This window comes from Molothrus ater, chromosome 2 (genome assembly GCF_012460135.2).
Source record: "Molothrus ater isolate BHLD 08-10-18 breed brown headed cowbird chromosome 2, BPBGC_Mater_1.1, whole genome shotgun sequence".
Taxonomy (NCBI): domain Eukaryota; kingdom Metazoa; phylum Chordata; class Aves; order Passeriformes; family Icteridae; genus Molothrus; species Molothrus ater.
The window spans coordinates 100158075-100171107 of NC_050479.2; the positions used below are offsets into that span (position 1 = coordinate 100158075).

Here is a 13033-nt window from a genome sequence, read left to right on the forward strand (position 1 = left end):
CAATCAAGACTAACTTTTTGCTTTTTGAGTACATCAGCTGCTCTCATTCCTCCTTACTCCAAGAAGTTCCTAGTATCAGTGGCTCAATAAGGACTCGCTCAGTACAATAAAAAAGTGACATTAACACATTAACAAGACCTCATACCTCATGCTAAACACTAAAGAAAAAAAGCCCACACTATACTGAAACATGCAATTTATTTTAATATATGTAGTTCTAATTGCTTGTGCTACTCTTCCATAAACCGACAACATGTCCTTAAATTTTAACAAAAATTTATTTTTCATTATGTTTCCCTACTTTATTACCCAGTTGAGTGCATACGAATCCGGAGTCATCTTCTTGGTATCAAGAAAGGAGCAGAGTTCAGGCTCATGGTACTGAAGCAACAGTCTAAATAGATGAAAGGGTCTTCCCTTCATAAAACAATCCCTAAAAAGCAGCAATGAAAACAATCAACTCCCCTGTAATATTGCAGTTTTCAGACTTACAGCAGCAATTCTTTAGTATCTGTGATCATGTAATTTCCTGTACATTGCTCTTTTAATTCACAGGGACTGATCATGAAGTCAACTTGCCTCAAAGAGTCAAAAAACCAACCAAGCAAATCAAATCAACAAAAAATCCACACACACTGAAAGCCCCATTAAATTAGGCAGCAGAATGCAATACTGCTGACAGATTATATAATACAGAAGTATTTAAAACAGATTTAAATCTCAGAACAAGTCCGGTATGGTACCAATGGAGCAGAGATGCACTGATCTACTGTAAATTGCCTTTCTATGTCTTTCATTCTGCCACTGAGGAGAAAAAAACCAGGAAACAGTCTACATCTCATTGAAACACCATCTAGATTCCTATAGAGAAGCTCAAATAGCAGCTACTCTGCAAACCTTCTACAGCTGAAAGCACGAGGGTTATGTGACCATACTGCCACTATCCCCAAACAGCTGACAGAGCCCAAGAGTGTTTCAGAGCAGAAAGGCACAGGAGCAGAGTGTTTCAGAGCAGAAAGGCACACGAGTGACAGGACTGATAAATGCTTGCTTCCTGCTACTACAGCAAACATGCATTTTTCATATTTTGGGCACATAGCCATCAGCCAGGCTGGAATCTCCTCTCCAGGCAATCAGACTAAGATCTTTAATTACAGACTATCCAGCCTTGCTGAAGTGTCATGGTGCTCCAACATTCATAAAAATTTACTTTAGTGAGAGCACCTACATAACAGGATGAAAAGCTCAAATTTAGTATTTGTCATTAAAAATATCCAGCAACTTAAAAAAAAAATTCAGTCCTAACTCAAAAGAACATAAGAAAAATATTAACTATTTCTAAAGAGATTTTGAGATTTCATTAGTGCTTATGAATTACTGTTTCTGAAGAGATAGAAGTATTTTAGATATCAAAAATGCTAGGAAAGGGAACAAAAAACCACTTTCACATAACCTATGTGAATTAGTTCATTAAAAAAATGTTTTGATACTGCATGAAAGGAGAGCTCTTTAAAAGGCATATTGAATCTAGATCAGTCACATCAGTCAGCTAACTCTTTGTATCTTAAACCAACCCAATCATCTCCTGGATTTCAAACCAACAGGTATTGAAATCTATGATCATATGAAAGAATCTGACAACACGGCTAGGAACAGTGCTACTCTAGCCAAAACCAACATGCAAATCTTTCAGAGAATACTTCTACTGCCAATAAAAATAGTACAAATGGAAAAGAAAGAGTTTTACCTTGGAATGAATTTATTCATGATAGCATAGAAGCAGTTGTACAAATCACTGCGCGGCAAATGAAGGTGCACCAAAGGTTTGAGCAGATGTATCCAGCCAAGGCAGGAACTGTATTTAACATTGCGTGATTTACAATAAAAAGTAATAACAGACTCAATATCCAAAGTTAATACTGACTTCTCTTCTTCTGGCACTGACAACTGGTCTGAAATAGGCACAGTAATACAAACTGGGTTAAAGGCTTTTCAAAGAAATTGGATGAAATTATTTCATAGCACAATTGCACCAATATGGACTGACTGAAGAAAAAACCCAGTAAAACCAGACAAACAAAAGCTGGCTGTTTAGATTAAACTCTTACAGAAAGGCATTAAAAAAGGTATCAGAATGCAAGTGATTTTATAAACCCAGTAGGATAAGACATTTAAGTATCATTTAAATAACACAACAACAGTATGAAAGAACTTTGGGGTTTCCAGGATCTATACAAAAGAAAGAGGTAGATTCTTTCAATGCACAGAATGCTCCTCTTCTACTCCTACTTGATGTGCTCAGCACACAACTCAGACTCAACTCTACAGCAAATTCATCTGAATTTCACAGATCAACACAGGTCAACCCACAATGCATACCTTCAATTCCTCAACAGTTGACCAACATGTAAATTTATCTAAATCAGAAGTTTGAGATCAGCTAGGCTTACAGACTTAAATTTTAGCATTAACTTACAAATCACATTTTTTTATGTCCAGGATGGGGAAAAGAGATCTGTACACAATACATTAACATAGTGGCATTACATTTCTAGGAAACATCTTTCCCCCTCAGTTACAAGAAGACCATGATTCTCATGACTGTTAGGAAATGTTTTTATTACAAAAATCTTTAATACTTTCCCATCGAGAATACTGACAAGCCAGTCAATGATTGGCATTCTTTATCTCTCAGAAAAATGAAACAGTACATAAAGCTTACATGCCAACTGAGGATATACTTAAAATTTGGAGACTACTTGCTTTGCTAAAATATTGAAATAGAGACATTTAATCCAACGAAAAACTGAAGTCTCCATATAACCTTCTTTCTGAAGTAACTTCACATTTGATTAAATCCTTACATGTTACAAAATATTTGCCAATAAATACAAAAAGAGAACTATCACACTGAAGTGCTTAATTTTGTATGTTATGAATATAATCAGAACATTTTGCATCTTCCTGAAGAGAGACTGTGGTTTAAAAATGAGTGGAAATTCCACCCCCATCTCTTTCCTTTACAGGACAGAGAGAAGGAAAATAATTCCTACTAGATTTCAGGGCTAGAAACTGTAGAACTGCATTTCAGAAATGGTAGGTATGTATGCATGCACCAACTCCATCCTCTGCCCTAACTTTCAATTGCACAAGAATAAATAAAATGATAGGTAATAAAATAGAAGATTCTCTTATTGAAGATGTGAGATGCATCCTGATTTATGAGTCAGCATTGATTCCATCAATAGATCACTGACACCAATGTTGTTGCATCATGTCAGTGGTTTTACCAGTCCTGTGATGAGCTGCCAAGCAGATCCTGTGGCAGCTCTTTGCAAACACACCAGATTATTATTTCCTTTGTCCTGGCAGCACCTGGCTTGCACAAACACAGCCTTTCATTTTTTGCTGAAAATGCTATTAAAAAGTAACTTTCTTTAAAATAGCTTTTGAAGCCCAAAATGTTTAATATATTTCTTCTCTCAAATGCTATATGCATTTTCGTGCTACAACAGGTTTTCAGATTAAGAACCAGACCTTCCACAAATAAAAACTTGAAGGACACTAAATAAAGAATGTCTGCTTTAAAAGATGGAGCTTGGAAAACAATTACCATTTTTTTATCTCACAAAGCTTTCTGACTATGCAAACTATCATTTACAAGCTAATACTTTGAACTCCCATGATGTCACCCTCCCAGAGTCTCTGTACAGGTAAGATACTATTGTTTTCTTACTGATTTTTATCTGCTCTTTCATCTTCCTCCAAAATGTAAACATCATTTAGATCACTTAATTGAAATAAAGTCTTAAGACAACTGAGAATACAGAAGTTTTCAAACTTCTGATGATCTAAATGTAACAGAACTTACCAATTAGCTCTTGGCAATCCTTATGAATTATACTCTGCTCAGGTAGGTCTAAGGAGCCATCCCAGGATGCTAGGCTGTCCCCCTTTCCTACAACATTAAGTGCAATCTGAAAATAAAAACAGAAAGCCCTCTAAATATTTCAGTGTCTTTTTGCAGTTGTTTAATTACTGAACTCAGTAATTTAAAAAAAAAAAAAAAAGAAGAGAACTATTCTTAAACTGACTCAACATAGATGCATATTAAAATTCCAATACTACATCTCTCCTGTAGAGATCCCTGGCAATTAAATCTTTTACCTCAAATGAAACACAACTTCAGGTATTTCCTGCTTCTGGATTTAAGCTCATATTTACCTTCCAGACTTTGGCTCTTAGATCAGCAGGCAACTGCCTTCCTTGAATGATGTTTCTCACAGTTTCAAGATCACAGCCTCCTTCGTCTAGAGCGTCTGCAAGATCTTTTATCCTAAAATAATGAAATATAATTTTAAAAAATCAATTCTACTATTGTTTTATGTTTATGTAGACTGAAAGCTACTGTCAGGCAAATCCCACGCATACGCAAAGGTATAAGACAACTTGGAAATTACTAAAAAGAAAAACCTGCAAAATGTTATTTATTCCTCTACTTTAAAGCTGCTCCTTCAACTTGCAATTCCATTCAACTTACATACAAGAAAAAAAAGTTTGCTTTTTTGTGCTCATTAAGTGACAAGGTTGCAAAATGTATCATAAAAATGCAAATTTAGTTGCAGTTTATAACTTTCAGCAACTTTAAATTTCAGCAAGTTTTCACACACACACAAAGCAAATATTACACCTAAATTAGATGGTGGAGTTATTGTAAATAAAATATTACAAGGCCTAGAAAACAGAACACTTATTTCAAAGGTTTAGAGTAGTCAGCTTTTAACCTTACCTTCCCTGAAATGGGAAAAGACCTTTTAGTCAAACTCAAATTGATTTAACTATACAGTTGTAGTATTTCAAGTGTGGACATATGCACAAATCTGGATTAACATATGTTAATTATTAACGATATGTTACATTATATAACATATTATTATTATATGTTATATAATATAAGTTATATTATTAACAATGTTAATAATATAGAGAGTAGCAAAATACACAAATTGACAGGACTAACACTAATGATGATTGCTGTAGAAGAAGTTGCAACAGAAGTTCACAAGTGTTATAGATAAGAAGAAATTCAGCATTCAGGAATGATTACTTTACAATCTCTCTGATAGCTTCTGCAGACTGGTTCAATGTTTCCATGCTGTCAGCAATGGGAGAACCACATCTGATGACTTCAGGATTTCAATATCATGTAGCAGAGCAGTGGCAAAACAGGTTCACTGGAAAAATAGCAATGGCAGTGACACATAGGTCCCACAGGCAAAACTTCTCCCTTGCTATATTCTCTTAATTCTTCTCTGCTTGTTCTGACATCTGCCTTAAGAAAGGCTTTCTTCAGTTACCTGGAGAGTTAAACACACATCCAGGGGTTTTCTAGCCAGAGCAAAACAAAGAACAGGGTTGTTTCTCTAGGACAGATATTCACGTAGGAAGATGCATTCCTGGTGAATAACACATCTATTTATACACATGGAGTAACAGATGTTAAAGTGTTATCAGTATAATTCTCAATTAGTCCATGACTACTATGTAGTCAATTCAAATAGCCACAGGAAAAAAATGTCAGCTGTTGAACTCTTGTCTGCTTTAACTTCCATTTATCCACAACTAAATCCTTGATATAAAAGTTCACAAGTTTGGTCTCTTGAAAAGTTCAACCACACATTTCTGATTTTCTGGGACAAAAAGATTAAAATCTCAGACCTGGAAGAAGGTATGCAAATACTTAGCTAGCTTTACTCAAGAGTTCTCAAAGTATTTACAAGTCTGAAGAGTAAGCATTTTCCTTGCATTGTACCAGGCAGTTTCTTTGTGGTCTGCATTTTAAATCATATTTGAAATATACACTGGGGCACAACTCTATTTTTTCCAAGTAATTTTGCAAATCTGGATGAAAGAAAGCATAGATTACAAAGAGAATTATTTGCCTTATTTTCTCACATTTTTAGTATTATAAAAAAAAGAAAAAAAAACCAAATCCCAAAGTCTGTTTTGTATAGGGCTACAGGTTGCATTCCCCCAGTTGCCAATCCCCTTCCTGAGACAGAAACAGAGGGGAAGCAGAATATGGAAGTACACTTGTACTTCAATCACCTATCCTGTTGCCCATAATGTTGTTGTGTACATAATGTTCAATGCCTGAAAAGTTACATGAATGGATCAGTTAGCCTTGAATAAAAATCAAGTATTTCCAGGACATTTAAACAAAGAGACCTCTTAGCTTTCAGCAGAACTGCACAAACTCTAGGATGATCTAGCTTCAACAGAAGCCAACATCAAGCATCAGCTGGAGAGAATGAAGTGCTCTTAGACACATTGCACGCTTCTGTGAACACTGTGTATGAAAAACAGACTAGAGAGCAACAGCCAGGTCATGAACTACAACTAGTTGCTACAACTATATCCAAGTATTAAACAGGCATGTGGAAATGAATGCAACAGCTGTGTACATGTTCCATTTCAAGTAGAAAGGTCTTAAATTGTAATACTTTAACTTCGTTCCTATGTCACCCAAAGAAACTCTTTTGAGAATAAGAAAGTAATTTTTACTTGAAACAACACCTAAAACTATATCTATACCAATTGCAGAATCACCTGGCAAAGATTGTTTCACAAATCCACAAGTACAAATTCTACCAGTTACTAGTATCCAGCATTCAAGAAGCTGTGCATGTAACACCAACTTCAACGTGTTATCTGCAAATGTGTGCTTCTGCTGCTTGACAATATATTACCACTTGCAAAAACCCTCCAAGTGCTGTCACCCTCACTTTCTACACTGTAAAGATGAGAGGCAAATGCCAGTTTTACTGCTTCACCTCCCAAAGCAGGTCACTGACATGTCCATCTGCCACAAGAAGAGACGTGATGCATTACCAACAAGGAGTTAAGTGAAATAACAGCAGGGGGAAATGCTTTGTTCTGCTGTGATTCAATTAGGTGCTCATTTCCTCCATCAACTGCAAGACTGCTCACAGACTGTAAGTAAGGACTTCTCAAAAATTAAGTAAATTCTTTTCTAATGTTCAGGCTAACTTGCAAAGTACAAAACATGAAAGTGATTTCAACACTTAAACACATGTCCACTCACTGTGTTTTACCTTATTTCTGTCAGTTGTTCTATAAATATTTCACTGAACTGCTAGCAATCTGGATCCTTGTCTTTCATGAGTGAAGAGCTGCTAGGAAGTCTTCTGCTCACATGGATAATGGTTACACTTATTTTGAACAGAAAGCAGCACTTCTCCCTATGCAAAAAATCCTCCAGACCCGAACATCTATACTTTCTGCTCTGCCATTGCTTCACTGCCTGTCTCTAGGTGCTACTCAAATTTTTGGTTAGATGTGTGGAATTCCAGCCTACACTCAAGCCATGGCCTGAAAGGTAAATTCTCACATGATATACTGTTCAAAATGTCATAATAAAAAATGCTCAATTAGAGCATCTGCAGTAAATTTCCATACTTACAGAAAGATCTCTTACATTCATGTCAGTCTGGTGACATATTAAAATCAATAAGTAGCTGTCTTCACAGACATTAAACAGGACCTTTTTTAACTTAAGATGTGTCAGGTGGTGGCAAGAAAAATTGATCAACTGCTGGGAATTCAGCTTAAGCCACTTTTTCTAAGTATTATTTATATACAACTGAGATACTTGGTAATAGTCACTCATAAATACTAGAGAAGGGATTAAAAGTGTGGGAATGTGAACAGCAGGAAAAAGATAATAGTAAGTGATCAATAAACTACATGAAGTGTTAAGAATACAATCAATTTCATACTTTTATAGAAGGTATTATTATGGTTCCTACTTTTAATTCAGGATTTTCCTGACTCCCAGAAAAAAGCCTCAACAAGAGCTATATTGAACTGAAATTAATGAGTGTTTGTTCTCTACTGAAAACAAACAAACAAAAATCAATCCCTCACATTTGCTTCAAAATATCCATTGTATCCATCACACCACTGAACCATCACTTATTCACCAACAGAACTTTGGAGAAAAACAATTCCCTGACATTTTTTCTTCAATGTCACGCTTAACTGGAAAGGACTTTTCTGTTCTTGGGCTTTCAGAAGAAATACTATGGCTCCAGGTACTAATTAGCCAGATTGTGAGAATGGGAAGGATACATGGAAACTAGGTTTGTCACCTTGTTGTCTTAGGCAGTTGCAGTGCATTTTGGGACCCATAGAATGAGTTATTCCAATGCAAAATTAAATGTACAGGTACAATTCCATCTGTGGTTACAGTTATATTTAGTTACTTCAGGTCCAGATTTCCCAAGTACAGATCTTAAAAATTACTAATTGATCAAGTTTCCTGAAGCTTGAGTATTAAACAAACATCTGCAAAAAGGTTTTAGAAATTAATTCATAACCATTAATCTGTTTGAAAATCTGAACAAGAAAAATAAAGTCCAAATCATCAATTTCCTTGATAAATGAGGCAAGAAAAATCTATAACTTCCAATTAAAAAAAATGTAACTAACAAGCCATCTTATTTGTGTCTATACAGTCTACTGACTATATGTATTGCGTTGACAGAAATTATAATTAAAAGAAACAAATAAGTACACAAAAAAAAAATTTTAGAGCAGTTTGAAAGCAGCCAGTCTCCTTTGTGCTTCACAGAATTTTTAGCTTTGGACAGATATGCCTTCCAGAACAAAACAGTGCTGGCAATTTCTCAAATTAGCTTTTGAGTATATGCCAAACAGCTCAAAAGAAACATTTAGCAAACAAAGTCTACCTGATTTTGCTCATTTTTAAATCAAAAGTGTTGATAACAACTTCTTATATTTACTGAAGAAAAAAACCTACTCATCTTTCTCTATACATAAGTTTGGGGTGGGGGTGATGCTGGGTTTTCTTTTTAATTTTTATTGTGTAGTGGCAAAGCTCCCTGTTTTTTGTTGAGCAAAACACCAAGCAGTCAGTACAGATATTGAGAGGTTTAATTCATAATTAGTTTGTGACACTTCCCCCCCACCCAAATCATTCATGCTAGCAGCACATGACAAGTTAACACAGGGAAAACAAATAGGGAATTTTATGCTAGGGAGCACATCTGGGTTATACACACTCAAGGTGCTGCAACAGCCTCTGAGCACAAAACTCCATCTGCCTTTTAATCCTCCTAAGGAAGTGAAGAGAGGACACAGGATCAGCACTGCCAGTTTTGTTCCCAATAGAGCTCAGGCATACACATGTGTCATTATATGTTCGGGTATTTTTAAAATGTGAAATCTTATTTATTTCGAAATATGATAGTGTAGTAATTTACACCAAAAAGCTCTTTCAACATCAACTGTTCACAGAATTGAAATATAAATATAAGACAATGCTTTAAATCCATAAATGAAAATGCAAATACTCCACTGAAACTGGTTTTTAAACAGAAACCAAAACAGGAAAACAAACTCAAAAGCCACATGAAGTTTCTAAGCAAGCAATAAGGAATGCAATTTTGTCAATCACAGCACACACCTCTAGTAACAGGATGCACTGCCACATACTAATACAGCATTTAAGCATAAAACTCTTTAATTGTTCCCATAAAGTGTTAAATCTGTTTAACACTTTAGCACTTAAAGACTTACATTTGTTTTAACACATGTCTTCAAGTTTGCATTTTCTAGTACCATCAGCATATACAATTGACTATAGTTTTGAGGCTGCCAATCAGAATATCAACAATACAGGCTGTGCCTTGAAATGTGTCTGGAAACACACTCGTCCTCATCCTTAACAGAAATTCTAGAGAAGTTGATTGTGATCTGGGAGACAGCAATATTAGTAATGGAAGTAATCTGGAGTATTTTTTCAGAGGTATTTGAGGTATAGTTCTTATTTAATGTCCAGAGTTATATTTCAAAGTGTTGAGAGTGCACTGTCAGGGAGTCCATCCCTTGCTTTGTAATTAAATGGCCCAACAGTCAGACCTTTATTTAGAAATAATGCTTATGCAACACTGTGCTTATAGAAAGAGCTTCACAAATTTTGAGGCTGTAACTAAAAGTAAAAAACACAAGAATGAAAAATGGCACCAAATAACTTTCATTTTCTAGTTAATGATATGAAGTTGTTTCAACCAAGAGGTGTATCTGTAGAACAAAACTAGACAAGAGTTTACACCTACACCTGTGTGTGTGTGTGTGTTCTGGTTTCTTTACAGTGACATAACTAAGCACAGGAAACTTTAAATCTGCCACATCAAATAGAGCCTAAAAGCAAAACCTTGGAAATTATTGGAACTCAGAATGGAAATGATCATAGAAAGAAGCTCTGTAAAGTAATTGCTTGAAAAGCATATACGTGGAAAGGACAAAGAGCAATAGTGTGGCACAGAGCCACAGAAAGAAATCACATGCAATGCAGAAGCGCAAAGACAAAAACAAAGTGAAGACGCAAATGGAGATGCTGGGTGCAGTAAGAATAGCTTCAGTGTTTAAACACAATGTTTATTTAAGCCTCGGCAATCTTGAGTGAATACGCATGCAACAAATACTAAAATCACATCACTGTTACCATCAAAATGATCCTATACACGCTCCAGAAATAGTCTCTATTCTTGTCCTAGGGGTTCAACGTAAAATCCATTATAAGTAATAGCTACGCTTAAGGACGGTGGTGAGCAAAATCATTCAGAAAACGAGGCAGGACCCACTGCTGTCACCCGTTCCTGAGAGCAGGAATGCAGCGAAACGGGAAGCTGAACTGAACAAAGCAACTCCACTCCAGGCAGACTCCCGGAGCAGCTCCTACCGCATATTAAAGCTGTCATTTTAAACTGGAGCGACCGCCTGACTCCAGGCTGGGCACGGCCCTCGTTTTGTGTCTCGCCCGTATTTTGACGGGCCCCTTCCTCTCTGGGGACCCGGAGCCGCCGAGCACCGGCGGCGTTTGCGGGGGCTCCTGGCGGGCTCCCAGCGCGACCCCGAGCGCGGCGCGTCCCGAGGGGAGGGCGGCGGCGGGCGGGGCGTTCCGGCCTCTCTCCGCTGTCTCCGCTGCGGAGGGGAGGGAAGCGAGCGGCAGGGAGAGCGCCCACATCCCCATAACTCACCAGCTGCCCGGCGGCGGCAGCGCCTCTTCTCCTTCCGCCATAGCTGTTGACGTGCCCGCTCGCCCGGCCGTAAAGCGCGCTCGGGAGGCGTTTCCTGCCCGAGGCCGCTCCTCCCGGAGCCGTCCCCGCCTTCCCGGCCGCCGGGCTGAGGGCGCGGGCCGCAAAGCGCGGAAGCCGGGCAGGGGCGGCCTCTGAGGGAGCGGCCGCGCAGCGCCCCTGGAGTAGGGCAGGGGAGTCGCTCTGCCGGAGATTTGAATGTTTTCATAAAGCTGAACTGCTCTGCCAGATGTGGGTTTGATTATTAAGTGACTTCCCCACAGTGTTTAATGTGCCACAGGTTGGACGTACTCCGCGAGTGCGGAAATTCACAAGTTTCACGCAGTTTCCAAGAGCTGCAAATCACTTGGTGACGTCCATTAGTAACCCTGGGCAGATCAATACGAATGCTCTCTGTTATGCACATTCCTTACCCACCTGCATCCTCAAAGAGGGGAATAATAGTATACTTCAACAGAAGTTGAGAAAAATCATTGGAGCGGGTTATGCACGGAATAGCAGCGCCGCCTGACGAGAGATTCCAGTCCTTACACTGTTCTGTTTCACTTCCACGGCTCGACTCGGGATGGGCTCCAGAGGTAACGCTCAGGCTGAGCGGGACGGCTCCTGCGGGAAGAGATCCAGGATGGGCCCGCTCGCCCTGCAGGCTGCGCTGCCAAAAGGCCGGGAACAGCCATTCCAAGGCAACGCGCACCCCCTGCAGGCACCTATCTGTTCCTTAGCAAAGATTGCGTGAATTACCTCAACCAAGAAAGTAGGTATTTGACAGTGTGAAAGCGGCTTGAGGCAATCAAGCGAGGTATTTGACAGCGTGAAAGCGGGTTGAGGCAATTAAGCGAATGTTGTGAAGAACGGGGTAATAGTTTGAATTCCTTTCCTCTTTCTCTAGCTTCTGTATTTTCCACTAAAAAAAGAAAAAAAAAGGAAGAAATAATAAAAGGGAAAAATAACCCCCAGCATGCACTTAAAGGCCTTCTTCTCTTTCAGAAGACAATTGTGTACGCAGCAGTGTCAGCTGAGGCAGCAGCCGTGCCCGGGGCAGGGCCGGCCCCTGGCAGCGCGGGGCACGCCCGCCCGGCCCGGCCCGGCCCGGCGCGCAGTGCGCAGGCGCGGCGGCGGCGGCATGGGCGACACGCTGGAGGAGCCGTGGTGGGACACCGAGCCCGGGACGGGCGGCACGCCAGGTACTGCTCTCGCCGAGCACCCTCCTCACGCTGGGATTGAAACATTACACTCCTGCCCTCCTTTCCTGCCCTCCTTCCTTTGCGTTGGATTTTGGGTGTTTTTTCCACTTCCCCTCTCCGCCTTTCCTTTCTCTGCTATTAATTTACTTCTCCAGGTTTTCCACTCTCGCTCGCTTTTTTCCCCTGTGCCTGCTTTTCCCTGCTTGCTACCGAGGGCGGGTTTGCTTGTAAGCAGAGTCTCTGCAGCGAGGTGATGTCCCGTCTCTGATCTGAGCCCTGGGATAGACGATGGAGCGGCAATGAAAATGCAGTACCTAGGTAACAACAGGAACCCACATGACAAAATACATTTACGCGAAGTTTGAAAAGCGAGGGGAATGGGAAAACCTCTTGGTTTGAATTCAGGGTTCTGCTCTCCCTTGCATTCATTTACCTTCCAAACTGTATTTTCTTCCAAAGAGTTTATTTGATGAAAGGCTTTTGCGTAATGGATGATCCTCGTGGGTCCCTTCCACCTCGGGCTATCCTGTGCTTGTGTTTGCCATTACTGGCATGAACTTACTTGCAGTTCTGTAAGGCCTAGGAAACAGCAAATCCATAGTACTGCCTTTGGAGGGAAAAGCATCTGTGGTACTTGAAAAGCATCCCCCGTGTGCTCACTGGGATGTGTCGCATCACCCTCGCCATGTGTTACTGTAAAAGGCAGGA

At 39.4% G+C, this 13033-nt stretch overlaps 2 protein-coding genes across 8 annotated transcripts in view; one reads left to right on the forward strand and one right to left on the reverse strand.

The window, feature by feature from the left end:
- The window catches only part of TBC1D23 (TBC1 domain family member 23), a 30400-nt gene extending 19162 nt beyond the window's left edge, over nucleotides 1-11238 (reverse strand). Inside the window, exons 1-5 of one of the 7 annotated variants that reach the window (XM_054517922.1) lie at nucleotides 11085-11238; nucleotides 4225-4336; nucleotides 3872-3977; nucleotides 1748-1952; nucleotides 310-433 (exon numbers count right to left, since the gene is read on the reverse strand). In XM_054517922.1, the coding sequence (XP_054373897.1) occupies nucleotides 310-433; nucleotides 1748-1952; nucleotides 3872-3977; nucleotides 4225-4336; nucleotides 11085-11125 (588 nt within the window). In that variant the 5' untranslated portion in view covers nucleotides 11126-11238. Of the gene's footprint in view, nucleotides 1-309; nucleotides 434-1747; nucleotides 1953-3871; nucleotides 3978-4224; nucleotides 4337-5107; nucleotides 5226-11084 lie in introns of those variants that run through there. The other 6 variants (XM_054517924.1, XM_036390372.2, XM_036390356.2 and 3 more) reach the window with 6 other exon arrangements.
- A 1026-nt stretch (nucleotides 11239-12264) lies between these two features.
- The window catches only part of CMSS1 (cms1 ribosomal small subunit homolog), a 227918-nt gene continuing 227149 nt past the window's right edge, over nucleotides 12265-13033 (forward strand). Inside the window, exon 1 of the mRNA XM_036390416.2 lies at nucleotides 12265-12325. Coding sequence (XP_036246309.1) covers nucleotides 12265-12325 — 61 coding nt within the window. The remainder of the gene's footprint in view (nucleotides 12326-13033) is intronic.